Source organism: Sceloporus undulatus, chromosome 1 (assembly GCF_019175285.1).
Source record: "Sceloporus undulatus isolate JIND9_A2432 ecotype Alabama chromosome 1, SceUnd_v1.1, whole genome shotgun sequence".
NCBI lineage: Eukaryota > Metazoa > Chordata > Lepidosauria > Squamata > Phrynosomatidae > Sceloporus > Sceloporus undulatus.
The window spans coordinates 259,686,517-259,704,580 of record NC_056522.1 but is presented as its reverse complement, the minus strand read 5'-3'; the positions used below and the strand labels follow the sequence as shown (position 1 = coordinate 259,704,580).

The 18,064-nt window shown below is 38.9% G+C and overlaps 1 protein-coding gene across 1 annotated transcript in view; it reads left to right on the top strand.

Annotated features, from left to right (window-relative positions):
- Positions 1-17,333, top strand: part of LOC121918981 (inner centromere protein-like) — a 73,823-nt gene extending 56,490 nt beyond the window's left edge. The window contains exons 4-17 of the mRNA XM_042445120.1: positions 1,944-2,536; positions 4,524-4,572; positions 6,499-6,532; positions 10,289-10,403; positions 11,428-11,521; positions 12,157-12,256; positions 12,366-12,485; positions 13,711-13,722; positions 13,943-14,052; positions 14,234-14,354; positions 14,966-15,064; positions 15,919-15,999; positions 16,231-16,312; positions 17,235-17,333. Of these exons, the coding sequence (XP_042301054.1) occupies positions 1,944-2,536; positions 4,524-4,572; positions 6,499-6,532; positions 10,289-10,403; positions 11,428-11,521; positions 12,157-12,256; positions 12,366-12,485; positions 13,711-13,722; positions 13,943-14,052; positions 14,234-14,354; positions 14,966-15,064; positions 15,919-15,999; positions 16,231-16,293 (1,591 nt within the window). The 3' untranslated portion in view covers positions 16,294-16,312; positions 17,235-17,333. The remainder of the gene's footprint in view (positions 1-1,943; positions 2,537-4,523; positions 4,573-6,498; positions 6,533-10,288; positions 10,404-11,427; positions 11,522-12,156; positions 12,257-12,365; positions 12,486-13,710; positions 13,723-13,942; positions 14,053-14,233; positions 14,355-14,965; positions 15,065-15,918; positions 16,000-16,230; positions 16,313-17,234) is intronic.
- Positions 17,334-18,064: the final 731 nt, after the last annotated feature.

Below are 18,064 nucleotides of genomic sequence, written 5' to 3'. Positions count from 1 at the left end.
TGACCCTGAAGCTATTTTAAAAATGCATTCAGGGATGACTCTTTCTTTTACTAGCCTCCACTTTTCTTATGATTTCCATTTTTGTGGTCAAACTGTGCATTTTTAAATACATGTTCAGAATAGCTGGTGAGGAGCCTATCCCCTTTCTCCCATTTAATAATAAGTTTATTATTTGCTTTTCATACTTGATTAGAAAGTGATTCTGGAAGCAACTGCTGTTTACCTTGCCTGTTGTAGGCAGGTACATGCAGCTACAATATGATCAGATAAAGTAGAATCTCCTTCCTTCCCAGTTCAAGCTTTATTGCATTGTTTAGTGCAGAGATGCTGCTCCAAACCAATGCCAAACGTCTACATTTCTCCAGTCCTCTTTCACCATTCTCCCAGTGCTGATGCTATTTTAAAAACATTCCAGTTAGATAGGGGACAAGGAAAAAAGAGGGGGCTGGGACATAAGTTTTGTTTTGTACGCTTCAATAATATGTGCTTCTATATGCTTCTATAATATGCTAGTAATTCAAGTTTGCTCTTTTTTATACCCTGGTTTCTTGGCATACTGGTGTAAGCTTGCATTGAAAAAGCCTGACTATATTGGAATTCCATTGGCCCAGGGCATAATGAGACAGGCTAAAGTTTATAGCAAATGTGTCAATTAATTGGAAATTGATTAATACATCTAAGCCATTGGTGGGGTTAAGTACTGATTAAACAAGTAAAGAATGTATTTAGTAAATCATGCATTTAGAGGATTAGACTAGGGGGGAAATGGTATTTTAAAGTAGCAGGTTATATCAGGTTATGTTGCTGAACTCAGAAAAGAGGGGGAAATGTTTTGATTTGCTTTTATATAGTTTTGGTCAGGGCTCACCAGGATGATGTTATTTTTTCTTATTATTCTCTCATAAAGTATTGGATTGTTTTGACAACTAAAATCCTTTGTCTTGTATCACAAACTCTTTTTTAATAGACGGCCCTTACAGTATATTCTACATTTTAATGGCATCTTCACATTATTTCAGTAAAATACTGTAGATGTTTGTAATTAAATAACCAAAAATGAGGACAAATTAAGTCAAGATTTGTTGTACTTTTTTCATGTATCACTTTTATTTTTGTTCCCCAAAGGTTACATTTCATTAGGGTTACATATTGACCTGACTATGTGAGGCCCATTTCCCTTTTTCATGCTGTAGTTTCTAGACAAATGTATTTACTGCAAATCGAAACAAAACTAGAGCAGAAAAAATTCCAATTAAATACAAAATTACACTTTTGCTATGACATGATATTGCAAGACTGAATCAGTATTAAATTATAACAATGCTGTGATACTCACTTTCTTAAAATCAGTTTTGGCATGCCTTTAAAACACAGATACCGGTAGCTTGATCCTATTCATGATAACTCAAGTCACACTTTACATTGGAGCTTGTTTCAAAACAGGCATGCATAAGATTTCAATCTAAATTTGCTTACTGCATCTATTCACAATATACTCTTAATGTACATTTAGATATACTCTGGGCCCTTTGGATTCACAAATTCAAATGTCCTAGGATTGTCACGCCACATATTGTTAAATGGCAGTGATGTGAACACAGACACACTGAAGTTGTGCATTCATGTTACCACCATTTAATAATGCAAGGCATGCTCATCTGCCCTTTTTTGTATCCATGGAGGGTCTTGGAACTGAACCTTCACAGAGCTGAAGGGCCAGTTGTACATTTCCCTATGAATAAAGAATAGACTAACAACTAGAGAAAATACAGGAATTTGGTGAGGCCATGCTCAGTTGTAATGGAAACATATTAAAGCAGGAAATACCTGCAATTTATACTTGTTGTTGCTAGTGCCACCTTGTGGCTAGAAACAATTGTGTTGTATAGAGATTATTCTAATGTTACAAGTACATTGATTCTTGTTGTCTGATTTTTAAAAAGACTGTCTAAAAGACGAAGTGGTATAAAGACAGCATCTTTTCAAAGACCTTTTCAAAACAAAGAGGGATTGGGAAACTTTGACATGGGGATAATGGATTCCATATCTCATTGTATGACAAGTTCTGTTAAAGAAGCATCAGATGTACAGTGTGACATATCTCCAGAAGGAAGAACACTTGATACTAATTGTGGCAAAAATACTGAAATAAAAGGGAAAGAGCATGAGAGGATGACAGAAAAGACAGAAAAAGAAGGGGATGCATCCAGATTAAGGAATACTCCATCTCCCAAAGCATTCTTAAAAGGGAAACCCTCATGTCGAGTTGAAGAGATTCCAGCCCAAGGATTGATTAACAGTTTGTTGCCAGCAGGAGAGCTTTCCCAGGAAGTAAAGGACAGCCCTGGAACCCCTGCAAATTCCCAGTCAGGACATCACCCTCCAAACAGAGTACACAAGATCAGGAGGGTGTCTCTTGTGGAGAAGTACTCACTAACTAATAAAAGGAAAAGCACCATTCGGAAATCCCTCAGTAGAGCAATGGCCAAGAAGAAATCAGCTCAAGACACCTCATCTACCTGTAGTCACGCCAGCTGTAAGTAAAGACAATTCATTGTATGTCTCATAAGGCAGTTCTGTGTCAATATGTAACTTAATAGTGTCAGTATTTAACCCAAATGTTTGATGTGTGGGAAAGAAGTAGAACTCTCCAATATGTTTGCATGATACGTATCCCTATTACACACAATCCATTTACTGCTTTTCTGTAAAGTAACAACTATCCTGGAGAGAATGCTGATTTTTCTTTTTATAGTATCAGACTCCACAGTCACATTTTCACAGTTGTCTTGACAGCAATATAAAATCTTTTACATATTCTGTACAGACCATGTGCCATTGAGTGGCAGGGGTAGGGTTTGTGTTAGTGTACATACAGTTGAACAGAAAATACACAGATGGAAATCCCATAATGTGCAAATGGAAAAATGGGAGGGAAGCTAGACATATTAAATTTACTAAGTGTTCATTATGTGTATAAATGACAGGGACAGTATGCACACACATTAGCACTTAGTTTCAAAAGAACTTCCCCAACCATCTTATTCTTTTTCTCCTTTTTACCTTAACCTTTATGCGTAGACCTATCTGCACCCTATATTTCTTTATTTGCAACCAGTATAAAACAGCTTCACTGTGATCTCACTTTTCCAGAAGTGGGATCTTAACTGAAAGCCTGTACTGCAAATTTTATTAGCTGCATTATAAAATGAACTGCTTTTACATTGTGTGACAAGCACAATTCACCTCTCAATCTTGATGAAAGGAAGAGGAGCCCACTTCTGGAGAGGGATCAGTTCTTGCAGCACAGATTTGATGAGGCAGCAGGAATGGCTTTTGTATGAGTGTGTCACTGAGGACCCAAGCAGAAGGGCCGGGAAAACATGGGCCTGCACACTGCTCCTTACCTTGCTGTCTGTCTATCTGACTGAGAAGCATCTCAGTGGCCATGTCTGATAAGGGAAGTGGGGTGCTTGGCTGCACCCACATGGCCAGGCTTCCCATTTCCTTGTTTGACACAACAACTAGGGGGCTTCTCAGTCGAATCCATGACTGTTAAGCTAAGCAGTATGGGGGGGGGGGGCTGTCTGAACAGCCTGGTTTTGCTGCAGAGTTTCCTAGAAACTTGGCGCAAAACCAGGAATATCTTGGGTCAAAGGCTCTTTACCCCAGGTCAGGCTGGATCCATGTCTGGAAAGGTCCTGCCCCTGGGGTTTTGGCCTACATCGTCTATGAGCCTGGGGGAAAGCTGGACCTTTTGGCCTATGTGGACGACCTCTGAGTTAGGGTTGCCATCAATACACAATACACATATGCAAATTTAATAATAATAATATAATAATAATAATAATGTTGATCATAGAATTCATGCTGTAGAATCTATTAATGCCTAGAGAAGTGTTCTCTCAGGTAAAAATAATAGTATTGATTATGTATGGTTTTTGTTATATGTGAATAGATGTGGAACATATCCCTCACATTGATAGTCTTAATAGACTAAACAAAGTGCAGTTAAAAATGTAGGAGGACATTAAACAAGCAATCTTATTAAAAAATCTAATTTAAAACAATTTGACACACGTTTAAAACATAGTAAACAAGATAAAAGTATGGCACATCTCATTAAAAGACTCTTCTGCCACAAGTAATTAACAGCCAGACTTTAAAAAGTATTTGCCTACGGTCAAAAAGAGAGCAGAGAGGACCAGCTGAGTGTCCCATGGGAGGGAATTCCAAACCCTCAAATAGGTAGCGGGTTGAAAGAATAACCTTTACGTTTGTGTGGCTCTCTGTACATTTCCACCCAACATATAATAGTATGTCCTACTGAAGTATATTTTCCTCTATCGATCAGCAGTAGCTAATTAATATGAAGCAAGAAAATGTAGTCTCCCCAGGTGAAAATTCTGCATTGAAGAGGTGAGAATTCTACGTGCAGTTTGGAGCAGCACTCCATCTCAGTACATTAGTTCTAACTTTTAAAATGTCTGTTCATATAATTGTTTGCCTTTCTTATTCTTCAGCTCATAGTTCCCTTGAAGTGTTTATGGATGGTGAAACAAGCCAACATAGGTGAGCAAATTCTAGAAACTCATAGAATTTGAAAACTTTTGAAGGATTCTATTTCAAATAACAATTGATTGCACACTTAGTATTTCCCCACAGCAAAACATTACAGGATTTATTTTTGAGTTAACATGCAGAGGATTGTGTTGCCAGACAAATTTTCATTCTGTAATCATAGAGTTGGAAGAGACCACAAGGGCCACCCAGTCCATCCCCCTGCTATGCAGGAATACACAATCTGAAGCTCATTACTAAAGAAACCATGTTTCATGTTTTATATTATTTGTATACTACCTATTAATATGCTTAAAATGTCTAACAAAAGTATAATTGCACAACTTGTTGGAAAAACTCAATTCTGAATTGTAGATCATTAGAATTATCCTATGCAATACATATATATATAAATAATTTCCCATATAAGCTCAAAGTTGGTGAGGGGTTAGTAGAAAGTGTCAGTTGAAGCAGTAATATTTGCATTTTTGAAGAATGATACTAACTTTCAGAACCACTTTGCTTGAGAGAGAAAAATGTTGAGACTTATGCTGAACAAAATCCAAAAAACACTTAATTATTGCTCAAGCAATATATTTGATATTATGGCTCACATTATGATCAAAATTCAGTGAAACTGATTATAATATTAAAATTACTACTGGTAAATTTTTAAAAATTGAAAACAGAAGGAGAGTACAGCACTGTCCATTAAAAATCCCCTTTCTCATCAGCCAGCTGGTTGCTTAAAGCCTGCCTAAGTAAGCAATTCTTTGCCTGATGGCAAAAAGATCAGGGAGGTATCCTGGAAAGAAACTGGAAATTGCATAGCTGTTTCAAAAACCAGTGTTATGTGTCATTAGCAGTCCAGATCAGGCTGCTACATTTTGCATGACTGAAGCTTCTAAGATGTTCATTAAAATCAGCTCCAAAATCCATGGATGCTCATGTCCCATTAAATACAGTGGCATAGTAAAATGGTGTTCCTTATATCAAATGGAAAAACAACGTTTGCTTCTTGGAATTTATACTTTTAAAAAATATTAACAAGCCATGGATGCTTGAATCTGTGGATGAAAAATCCATGTTTAAGGAGAGCCAACTGTAATTGATGCATGAGGTCATTGTGTTTCATGGATGACCCAGTGGCCAGATTTGCACTACAATATTTGTATATACATGTTTTGAAAGATTTGCTAAACTGATAATACTTTTGATTATATTTCTGGCACGCTTGCCATAAAAACTGGCTACTGCTGCCTTGGCGCAAAGGAAAGACTTCATATAAGTGCATAACATGTTCTACATTATGCTGCTTGTTCTGTGGCTTCAGGTCATTTCCAACTTGTGGTGACCCTTATAACTGGTTTATTGTCAAGATTTTTTCAGAAGAGGTTTGCCATTGCTTTCACCTGAGGTTGAGAACGTGTGGCTTACCCAAGGTCACACAGTTGTTTTCCATGCCCGATTGGTGATTCAAACCCTGTTCTCCAAAGCTGTAGTCCAACATTCAAACCTCTACGCCACATTGGCTTTTTATTACATTGCACTACTTTAAGGTTAATAGATTTGCAGAAAGAGCTGACTGTCTCATTCTGTTCTCGATATTAAATTAAATGTCTTCTAAGAGTATTTGTATGCTATACTATGACATAGCCATGTTAGTGGAATATCAGTCTGCAAAGGGATCTTGTAACACATTTCAGACTGACTGTATGAAAGAAGTTGTAGCATAAGTTTTAGACCAAGTTTACCAAAACGTAAGCCACTACTTCTAATATATCTAATTTGGATGATATAATTGGAGTTTTGCTGCAGTACTGCCTCCAGTTTGTTTGAGTGGTTTATCAACTGCTCTTTTGAAATTTCTTAAAGATTAATCAGTCAGACAGCCATAGTCTGAGATGATTAACATTTTATCAAAATGCCTCTCTTCAGGCCTTTACTGACACAGAATGCTGAATCTGGTGAGGTAAGGTAAGGTCTTGGTGAGTTTTCTGCTGGGTTACACTTGGTGAATTTCTTACTGCCTTTCTTACAGCTATTTAATTTTGGTCACTAAGGTCCAAAACAAACTGCAGAAATAATCCATCTTGCGACTGCTTTAACTGCCTTGTCTCAGTGCTAGGGAATCCTGGGAATTGTAGTTTATTGTGGTACCAGAGCTTTCTGACAGAGAAAGCTAAATGTTTCATAAAGCTACAGTTCCCAGAATTCTCTAGCATTGAGTCAGGGCAGTTAAGGTGGTCTCAAACTAGATTATTTCTGCACTGTGTTTTGGACCTAAATTCCCAATCAGTTTGTAAGAATCTGTCATTTGGGATTACTGTTGCAATCATGTCAAAACTGCTAGTGATAATATGAAGAAAATGAAATATTAGAAGGCATGCAGCTCAGGTGTGTATATGTCCAAACCAATTGGACACCTCTAACTGCATAGGATCAGCTGGGTAGAGAAGAAACAAAAGACTTTAGAGGTTCTAGGTTCAACTTTTCTTCTCAACAAACTTTGGGTCTTTTCTTGAGAAAGTGTTTTCTGTTCAACATCTAAATTTTCTGCCTGTTTGTGTCTTTTTAATTAGATGACTCTTGCAAAATTATCTCCTTGCAAGGGTTTATGACTGTAAAGATGAACCATCTGTCACAGTGCAACAGAATTCTCAGTGTCTATCTCAAGCAGGGGTTAAGACTGTAGTAATTATCAATGTGGTAGGAAAGAAATACAAATTTGTATCATTTTATCTTACTTTTATTCCAAGATTTCTGCTCAACAGCGAATTGATTAGTTTTGGACAACTGCAGTTTGTTAGTGAATTTAGTGGTTTGCTGCTGAATTCTGTTAGTAAATCACACTATAGTTGTGCCTCCTTTTTCGCGGGGATCCGTTCTGCACTCTCTAGCGAAAACAGAGTTTCGCTTATATTCAAGCCCCATTGGCTTGAATATAGGTGTGGGGATGCAGGGGGTGCGCCACCCCATTCATTCCCCCTCTGTTCGTCCCTTGTGCATAAGTGAAGGACGTGAGTCTGACGACTGTGAGAACGGAGGGAGGGTTGTACTAATTTCTGGTAACACATCTGGCTTTTCATGTATCCTTTTTCTCTGAGCGGTTTCAAAAAGGAGTTTTGGGGAAGCACACTTTGCCCATCCTAATTAAATATGAGAAGTGTTTGACAATGAGTTCTGACTGCATAAGGCCATCCAATATCTCTCACCATTGCCATCATCATTACCTCTAGCAATAGCTCAATGTAAGAAAAACTTTATTTAATCTTCTGATTATATAATCTGGTTCTGACACTCATGTATAAATTGGTTTGGTGGGGTTACCCCAGTGGGTGCAGTACTGCTCCTTTCTTGGAAGTAGGAAAAAAGCTGTTTGCTACACTTCTTTTCTCTTCAAAAACAATGAGCTTATTCTAGGGGCTCATTCACACTGGCGGCATTGCTCTGGAAGGAACTGGGCAAATTCTGGAGACCCCCTCCCGAATCTCTCCGGAAGCAAGTGCTGACTACCAATCAGGGGCATTTTAACACGAATTACCTCTTGGAGAATTCAGGTTTAAGGTGAAGGTGCCTGTCTGTCAATCAAAGTTAGTTCCGCGATGGTCATAGGTGATGTTTCCAGCACTCATTGGGGCATCAGAAGTGTGCTTTCCACCCCTCCTTTTTTTAAAGGACCAGGCACCACTTGTCAAATTAAAAAACCTCTGGGGTATGTGTGTGTTGTGGGCATTTGGGTCAGTGTTGTAGGTTATGATCTGCCCTTGGCCCCATTTTCAACCCCAAAATGCAAGCTAATGCATCCAGTGTCCCCCACTCCTAGCCACCCCAGAATGCCTCAAACACAGGTAATAATAATATCAATAATATTAATTCCTCACCTCGGAATGCCAGAAAAGGATGCATTTTTTTTTGCTCTCCCTAGGCTACCCCTGAATTCCTAGCAAAAGCTGTATCAATTTGTCAGTTTACATAATTGGAAAGAGAAGCATTACATTCAATTGGTAACATTCATCCAGCAGTCATTCCGTAGGAAATAATAGGCTCCCCTAGCAAAAGCTGTAATTTGCTAAGTTGCAACATTACATTCGATTTGTAACATTCATTCACAATCCAGCAGTCGTTCCAAAGGAAAGTGCATAGACGGAGAAAAATAATTTAAAAAAAATACACATCAAAGGGAAAAGGTCCCTGATGGATAGGAGAGGCTTGTCTTGCTCTGCCCCCCCACCTGCCCTGAAATGACCCTTCTCCTGCTCACCATCTATCTATCTATCTATCTATCTATCTATCTATCTATATTGCCAAGAACATGCACATTTTTTGCCAAAAATAATTTAAAAAGGGGGGGGGGAAGGTGCCTGATGGGAGCTCCGTTCGTGCCCTGCCTTTGACCTGACCTGACCCCTTTCCTCCTGCTTACACTTTGCCATTGCCTTCCACTGAGGCTGAGAGAGAGAGTGACCTGTCTGTTCCAACTGACCCATGGAATCAATTGGGAATAAAAGGGAAATGCAGCGCAGGCATTCTGACTGTAGCATCTGCATATAACACTAATAATAATAATAATCATCATCATCATCCAGGAGCAAGAGGAAATGAAAGTAGAACAAACAAGCACCCAAAAAAATCATGCGCATAAATTGTCAAAAGAGGCTGCTTCTGCTGCATCCATTTCCCTACTTCCCCCAGCTTGGCCCCACAGCCCTATTTCCCTGGGCAATCCTCCTCCTCCTTCCTTCTGACCTTCACTTCCCTCTGCCTTGGCTCCTTCATCTTCCTCCTCCTGCTCCATTATAGGATGCTCTCCATGGCTCCCTTCTTCCCACGGCTCCTTCCACCTCCTCCTCCTCCTCCATCATCACTTTCTCCACTCCCCCCTCCCTCGTACAGCCCTTTGCAGCCCAAAAGTCACACTGATTTCCCCTTTTGCCTCCTCTCAGCCTCCAGTCCTTTGGCTCTTTCCTCCTTCTCCTCTTCCTCCCCCTCCCCTCAGATGAGGGGAGGGAATGCTCTGACCTCTGCCCGCCCTCCAACCCTAATCCCTCCCTGAATTTGCCCCGAACATGATCGAGGGCAAGTTCATATTTTGCGGAACCTGGGTCTTTTGGGAAAAGACGGATTTTAGCCCAATTTTGGATACCCCGGGGTAAGGGGCATTTCCTTGTGCAAGCCTCAACATGGATTGTGACAGAATTGGGCCCAATATGAACTTCATGTGCAAATTTCGAATCCGGAACCGAGTTAAATGGTAGTCTGAATGGCCCCTAGTACTCATGACCGGGATCAGGTATTACAAATGAAAAATTTATAAGCAAAACCATTTCATATAGTTACTTACCAAATAATTTTTTTATTTCTTGCATTTTTCTATAGGTGGGCATTAACACTTTTATTTATTTCTAAATTTTCTATTCAATTACCAGCTTGAAGCCTTGCAGTCATCATAGTATAAGAATCCATAAATGGGAAATTGATAAGAGGAGGGACTTTCAGGGGGGGGAAGGCTATAAACAACAAAGTACTTGTGGCTATGAATATTTTAGCTTTTGAAGTTTTTCTAGTAAGCTTTTAGAAGGAGCTGTTTTCCATCTTCCAGTCACTAATAAAAGATAGGCATGTACCAAAAATGTTAAAATACTTGCCAGTAAATCTTTTATGATTTATTTGACTCAAATATTTGAAAGGACCACCATTAGTGAGCTAAAATGTTGTTTTTCTTTAGACTCCAAACACTCTACAAAAAATGCCTTGTTCTTTGGATACTCCTAGTCCAATTGCTAGTTGTGTTGTGCAGAGTTCACCTAAACATGATATGCAGCAAGAAGTGTGCAGTAAAGGTAAGTAACAATGCAAATTTTGGCCCCATTCCCACTGGCCCATTTACCCTGGATGGAACTGGGCAGATCCGGGTCCCACCGCTCCCAAATCTCTCCGGAAGCAAGTGCCCGCTATAATTTACTTTAATTGGGGTAATTTAACCCTGAACGCCATTGCAGCTCTTTGCGGAGAGTTCACATTTGCAGGTATCGGTTTAAATGTTCTGCCCTCCGCCCTCCCTCTGACCTAAATCCCTCCACTGAACTTGACCTGATCATGATCGGGAACAAGTTCATATTTGCCGGACCTGGTTTTTCTCAAAAGATACGGGGCCAATATGAATTTCCTGTGCTTAATCCGGGTTCTGATCCAGGGTAAAAGGTAGTCTGAATGGCCCCAAATTTACATAGTTGCAGCAAAAGCTTCATAAAGCATAACAAATTTGTAATTGTCTCTACTCTATAATATTGCTATGAATCAGTACCATTGTATTTTCTTTAAAAATGTTATTGATATGGTTGATGTTCTACAATTTTGAAGAAATGTAAGTACAGTGCTCCCTCGGGTTACGAAATTAATTCGTTCTGCCGCGCCGTTCGTAACCCGATGCATTTCGCAAGCCGAAAAGGGCTTTCCGTTAGCGCTGGCAAGCCGCGCGTTTGAATTTTGCGCCGAAAAAAATTCGTAACCCGAAAAAACCTTCGTATCCCGGAACAGTTTTTTCCAATGGAACTTTTTCGTATCCCGGAAATTTCGTAACGCGATCAATTCGTATCCCGGGGTACCACTGTACCTCTTTGTTTATTACTCATGTGAATTAAATTGCTGGCAATAAAAATCCTAAAAATTTTCCATTACACTGGAAAGAAGTTTCCAAAATCTTTATGTAGTTTCTCTACCTGTGTTGGCATTGCTTGGAATACAGGCTGGGCCTCTGGTGTAAGTTTCGTTTAAGCATAGCTGGTACCAATTAGTAGTTTGTTATGATCCTGCAAGATTTGTTGCAGCAAATACACCTGATGGAACTAACTCTCTTTTCTGCAGAGAAACTTGAAACTGAAATTATGGACTTCCAGGTCAGTGGATCTGAAGATTCAGCCCACAACAACTGTATCCATACGCAACTGCAAAACAGCCAGTATGCTTTCTTTATTTCTTGGGACTGGATAATCTAAAGGAGGGTTTTTTTTTTACTTTTTTCCTCCTAGCTATGATTTAATCCACATCTGAATACAGTGCGCCCTTGCTATCCATGGGTGCACTGTACAATGTCAAATCAAGGTTTGCTGTTTGGAATATATACTTTTTTTGAATATTTTCAAGCCATGGATGCTTGAATCTGTGGATAAAAAATCAGTGGATAAGGAGAGCCAACTGTATGAGATATATAGTGGGCCCTTACTTTATGTGAGTATCCATTCCAGACACACACACACACACACACCATGAGGCAGAAAACATGTATGCTTGAGCCCCATTGAATACAATAGGGCTTGTGCTCGCAGCGCAGCACAGTGCGCATGCCATGGGCATACACACCATTCATTTTATTATGGCGCGGCTTTAGCGTAAGATGAAAGCCATATATGGTGCAGGCGCAATGTATATATCACCCCTGAAAGTTGCATTTTTTCCTCTTTGTCTTTGAGTGCATGATTGGAAAAATTATGGGACATCTTGATTTCTTAAGTTTCTGGAAACTTAAGATCTGAGGCAGCAAAGATAATTTATGTAACTGGATTCACTATATATATATATCTTGCTTGTTCTAAGGAAACAAAGTTACAAGCACAAACTTGATCAACCTCCTGTCCAAAGCATACAAGATGAAAAATTTTCTAGTCACAAAACTGCATCATCTCCTGCAAACAAGGTATTGTTCTCTTCTGGCAAATAAAGGCTAAAATATCAAGGACAAAAAAAGTCATCTTTTCTTTCCCATCACTGACAATGCACTAAAAACATTCATACTCTTTTGATAGATCATACGACCAATCAAAAACTTCTTTCAGTCCATGCAGAAAAATAATCTACTCAAACCCTCAGGGTCACCAGGAAAGAATAGTGTCAAACACAGCACACCCATTAGACCTGCCACCAAGGTAAGGACTTCTCTCCATTTAGGAATTATGTCTGGAATCATGTTAAGTCATGAATGCCTAAGTTCTGTGATACACAGTAACTCCCAACCTGATCACCTAAGTCCTTGTTTACTGGGCAGCAGCTGCTACAATTGAAAGGGGTCTGTTCCCTTTTCGATAGGAAGCAGCTAACTGAGAGTCCTGCCTCTCCTTTGAGTGATCTCTGGTGTGACAGGCAAAACCAGGACCCCCACTGCAATTCCTCTTCATACTAGAGCTCACTCATACAAAGGGGATGGGACCATCAGCCAGGTCCACCACCCCATTGAGCACAGCATCTGCTGCCCATAAGCAGGAATTGGGGCACATTCATGGTCCCTACGTATCACCTAAATTAGGGACAATGTAAGGATTGTGAATACAAAAAAGTCAGGAGTACTTAACTCTTGGTCATTCTACATGAGACCCTTTTAATATGAACAACCTCTCTGATATTTTTTTTTTAAAATAGCTGGAATCCTGTTGGGCAATGACAAATGTGTAACCTTGAGTTGCACAGTCGTGACTGTTTTGTATTCACAATCCCTTTGTGTGTATCTTGGAAGTTGTTCAAGTTAAGAGTTACTATAAGAGGACTAAGATGTCTGTATGAGATACTGGAGTACTGCAAGTTAAAGTAGCACCAGGTTATCAGACTAATGGTCTGTCTTTCTCAATGGAAAGTAGCTTTATAGGCTTATTTTATTTTACTTGGTTTATGAGATCAAGATTAATACTGTAAAATGGCAATTTGGTGCCAAGCAGCAAGACCAGTTTCCTTCTCCTGTATATGTGGTCTGATCTGTCAGTCTTGCAACTGTTGGAAACAAAAGGTGGAAGACAGAGGCCAGAGTGAACCAGCAAAAAGTTCTTACCTTGTTCACACTCAATTCTTGTCTGAAACAGAACTAATGAGGTGAAGTGAAGTTCAAAAATGTAATACTGAAGAATATCCTGTCCATTGAACATGGGATCTTGAACATCATAAGACAGTACAGTAATTAGAGGTTTTTCTTCACCCTACTACCTCGTTAAGTTACTATTGCTGAGGTAAAGAGGCCATTTATCTGGGTCCTGTTATATCTTACCACTGTTTGTTGCTTCACCAAGGCAAAAAGCTGTTTTTAAGTATCCGTTAGTTAGCCAGCAAGTAGATTTCTCTAAACTGAATAAACTCATATTTCTTTTTCATATTCATCCAACAAAGGGAGATTTTGTTGTAAGTATCTTTTCTTTTTCTTTGGGTTGCGGAATTTGTATGGTGAATGGTTTCTAAACATGACCTGAACAATACATGTAGACCCTTTCTGGGATGTTTCATGCGGATACTACCACACCACCTGGTCTTCTTTTTAACTCTTGGCATGGACATTGGTGAAAGTATATGTTGTGCTAACTCTTGGGAATGGATTATAACCTACACATGCTACATATTTTAGGAAAAACAGCGACAGCGTCTGGAGAGTCTGAGAAAAAAACAAGAAGCAGAACAGCAGAGGAAGCAGAAAGTGGAGGAAGAAAAGAGACGGCGATTGGAAGAAATAAAATTGTATGTAATTGTATCCAGACTGCAACTACTATGAAGGATTTACTGTAACTATAATGTAGGTGGGCGCAGCTATTATTGGCACTAGATGAATAGATACCTATTTGAAAATATGGCAGGACTTTGATAACACTGAAATTATGTTCCAGCTATGTAAGCTAAGTGGCTTTTGCATATCCTACAGAAAACGTGAAGAAAGGCTGAAAAAGGCACTCCAAGCTCGAGAGCGAGTAGAGCAGATGGAAGAAGAAAAGAAGAAGAGAATTGGACAGAAGCTGTCTCAACTGGAGGAGAAGAATGAAAAGGTAGAAAATAGTCCCATAGACCTATCCACAGATTCCATAGTTCCATCTTTTAATTTGATCTAAAGACAATTGAGTGGAATTCCACATACACAAGAGAGCTTTCCTGATTCCCCTTCACCTCCCCAGAACCATTCAGAACAACTGTAAATTTTCAGAACCATGATTGAAGGATAGGGCACAAATGATTGAAGCAATATGGGGGTGGTGGATTTGGTGGGGCTGCCTTATACAAGCAGATATGCTTGTTTCTTTGGATCCCAGCCTTTGTATACATGTGGTCTGCTAATGTCTTCCTCATACCTCCTAGTTGGTAGCTACTATCCAGCAAGTCAATGATATGAAAAAAAAATGGCAACGATATGAAAAAAAAAGTTTGGTGCTGAGGTTTGTATTTCAAAGGCACGTAGGGAGAATGGCTCCTTCCCTTGGCAGAGTTGCCAAAGGCCATGTCTCTCAGTTAAATTGAGATGAAGTCTAAAAAATTAGGTTTCATTTTTATTTCTCATCCTCTGCTATTGGTCATTAACTCTAAGAATTTTTATGCAATGTACCTTTCTAGACTGAAGTCTGGAAAAAGGAAAAAAGAGAATTTTAAATGATCCTTTGGACAGGTGAGAGAAGAGAAAGCAGCAGAAGAAAAGAACAGGAAAAAGAAGTCAGTTAAGAAAATGGGGGAAGCAGAAGCCCGAAAACAGAAATTGCTGCAGGTAGTAAGTACTCGATTTATTTCAACAAAAACTGTGAACTTAGAATAAAATAGAACTATTCTATGATTCTATGTATGAGGTGAGAGATAGAAATTATTTCTGTGAATAGAAATCCAACTTCTGAATGTTTCATTATTGCACTGGAACTACTTTTGCTGTTGATTGAAGTAGCAGAGCCTACAGGACACACTGGAAAAAAGGAGCTTCATTTAAGTTGCTGATTACTTTGTTCTTTCTGTTAACAATACCATGTCATAAATAGTTTAACAAGTAGAGTATGAAATCGGCAAAATATATTATTCACATTAAGTGATGAAAATGTGTGGCTTTATGTACCAGAATCCTTTTGTACACCAAGCATATTGGTGTTGTGTGGCTAAGAGTTACTGCTGTTTCAGAGACCAATAAATACGGAATCTCTTGGAATAGACATTGCCTCTCTATGTTCAGGAGTGATAAAGGAAACATACAAGCCCCAGTCCTGATTTCATTGCACTAAGGATGAAATTTAAAGAATATTGTCTGAACTGATTTTTTTCTTCTAAAATATTTGATTTTTTTAAAAATAAGCCTGATCATTGCAACAAAACATTTTTTTTGTATAATCTCCTGAGGGTTTAACATCTGTTTACAGTTAGTTTTTGCTTGCTTTGTTTTTTTAAATAAGTCAACTGTTACAAAATGCACTAATCAGAGGAGGAAGCATATAACATGCAGCAATCATACTTGCGTTATGGAAACCTAATAGTGACTGTACATAAGGCAAAGCTAAAAACTGTGGAGTAAACATCCTTGTCACTTTGCTTAGCATTATCAGAAATTTTCTATGGAGGGCCCTAATTTCATCTTTGTTGCAGGAAGAAGAGCCAAAGGTTCAAGAGCAGCCAGAAAAATGGAAGACAGTTGGAGAAATTAGGAAAATGCTAGAGCACAATAAGGTGAAACAGGAAAAAGGGTGAGTGGAAACTGGCAGCTTCCAAAACTTAGATGACCAATTTTGTAGCTTCTTCAGTCTATTGTCTTCAGAGGGCCTACGTGGTATGGAAAAAACCTTCATTTCTAAACACTCCACCAAGCACCATTGAATCCAGTAGGATTCAATTCCAAGTGAAGATACAAAGAACTGCAATGCAAATACGTCATTTGCCACTATTTCCCCTTCTTTTTAGGCATCGTGGACAGGAAGAAAAAGAGAAACTGGTGAAACCTCTGGACCTGGCAGTAGTTACTGAAGAGGAGGAAAATTTCAAGGTTTGGCAAAAAAAAAAAAACAAAACAAAACAAAAAAAACAAAAAACAAAAAAAAAAAGGGCTGGCAAATAGGCAAACAAATCATTCTAACTGGATTAGGTTTATTTTCGATATGCAAGGCTCAGTTTATTCTCTGTATTCTTGAGAGAAAATGAATGGATGTGTATGGGTGGGATTTATTATGATGCATGCTTGCCCATGTGATAATCTCCCCACCATAACAAACCAAGGTGTGTACACTACTTCATACTACAAGGTTGTATCCTGTTGTGCATTATATATTATTCAAGGGAATTCTGAGATTACAGAATGAGAATTCTAAATTGTAATAATAATAATAACAACAACAACTATTATTATTAATATTTATACCCCCTTCTTCAGCCAAGGCTATTAGAGCGGCTTATAATTTGTTAATTAGACATTTCCCTGCCCTCAGGCTTACAATCTAAAAAGACAAAACACAAAAAGAGTAGGGAATGGTAGTAGGGAAGGGGAAAAGTCCAGCAAATCTGTTCTCCCTCGGAGCCCTGTTGGAGCTGGCTTGCTTTTCTCTCCCTGAAGATGGTGGATGGAGGGAGGGCTCATCTTCTTATCAGGCAGGCCTGTTGGAACTGGCTTGCCTTTCTCTCCTACAAGGAATAAAGGAAAAGCCACCAGGAAAAAAGCTGTGATTATATGTCTTTTCAGCAAACATACAGCAATAATGTTAGGGTATAAGCTTAAAGTGTTTCTGTTTCTAGGCATTCAACTGGGTAGCAAATCAGTTTCAGGACTCATCAGTGGAACCCCTCAATTGATTTCTAAAAAGTGGTTCTGAACAACCCCTTTATCTCTAAAAAAAAAATAACTATTCCCTTTGAATGAAAAGGCTTTTGTATAAAAGAGCAGCACAAGATGGTAAATCTGGTCGTTTTTACAGGAGGAACAGAATCCTACCCCAGTAGCACATCAGGAAAAGAAAACCACACATTTGGAAGCAGTTCCTGCTGCCTATAAATGGCTGAGTATAACTGCTCAGGTGAGTAGTAGGTGTTTCGTGGTGGTCTTTAGAAAGATGAAATCACAACTAATGATTTAGGCTTGTAGTTAGGTAGGCTGTGAACAGAAAAGCAGCTGTGGCTGTAGTTGCCTACTGAATAGGGATACTTTTCAGTATCTAAAATTAGAAGCATACATCACTTCGACACTCAAGTGTTTTTTGCTGTGTCTGCTCCTGTGATATGAAGATGGGCTGGCACCTTCCAATATTCTGGGATTTGACACTGTTTTGGGCTGTTGTATAGGAATTTCTGGCACACTATCTTATTTTCTCAGAATGTCATGGTCATTCACTGGAATTAATGAAGTTCAAGAGCAGCTTAGTACTCATTATACTGATTGATAATGAATTCTACCAATCAGATTTTCATCATTTTGCTTTATTTTAAGACACATTCTTGCCTTTCTCTGGCAGTTGCTGAAGTAGGTTTCTTAAGTATGTTTAGTGATCCAAATACCACACTAATCATGTTTTGAAAGTACATACTATATATTTCCTTCTGCCTACCCTTGTTGAAAACAATTTCTAAAGGTCTTGCAGTCCTCACAAATGACCACAAGAGGGCATAAGGATATGAGGAATGAATATGATGAAATCAATAACTTATGTTAAAGGAAGATCCTGAGGGTTTTGTTGATGAGAGCATCTCCATCATTCTAACAATAAAACTGTCAGTACCTTTAAAAAAATCAGTGGATTTCTTTGGGCAG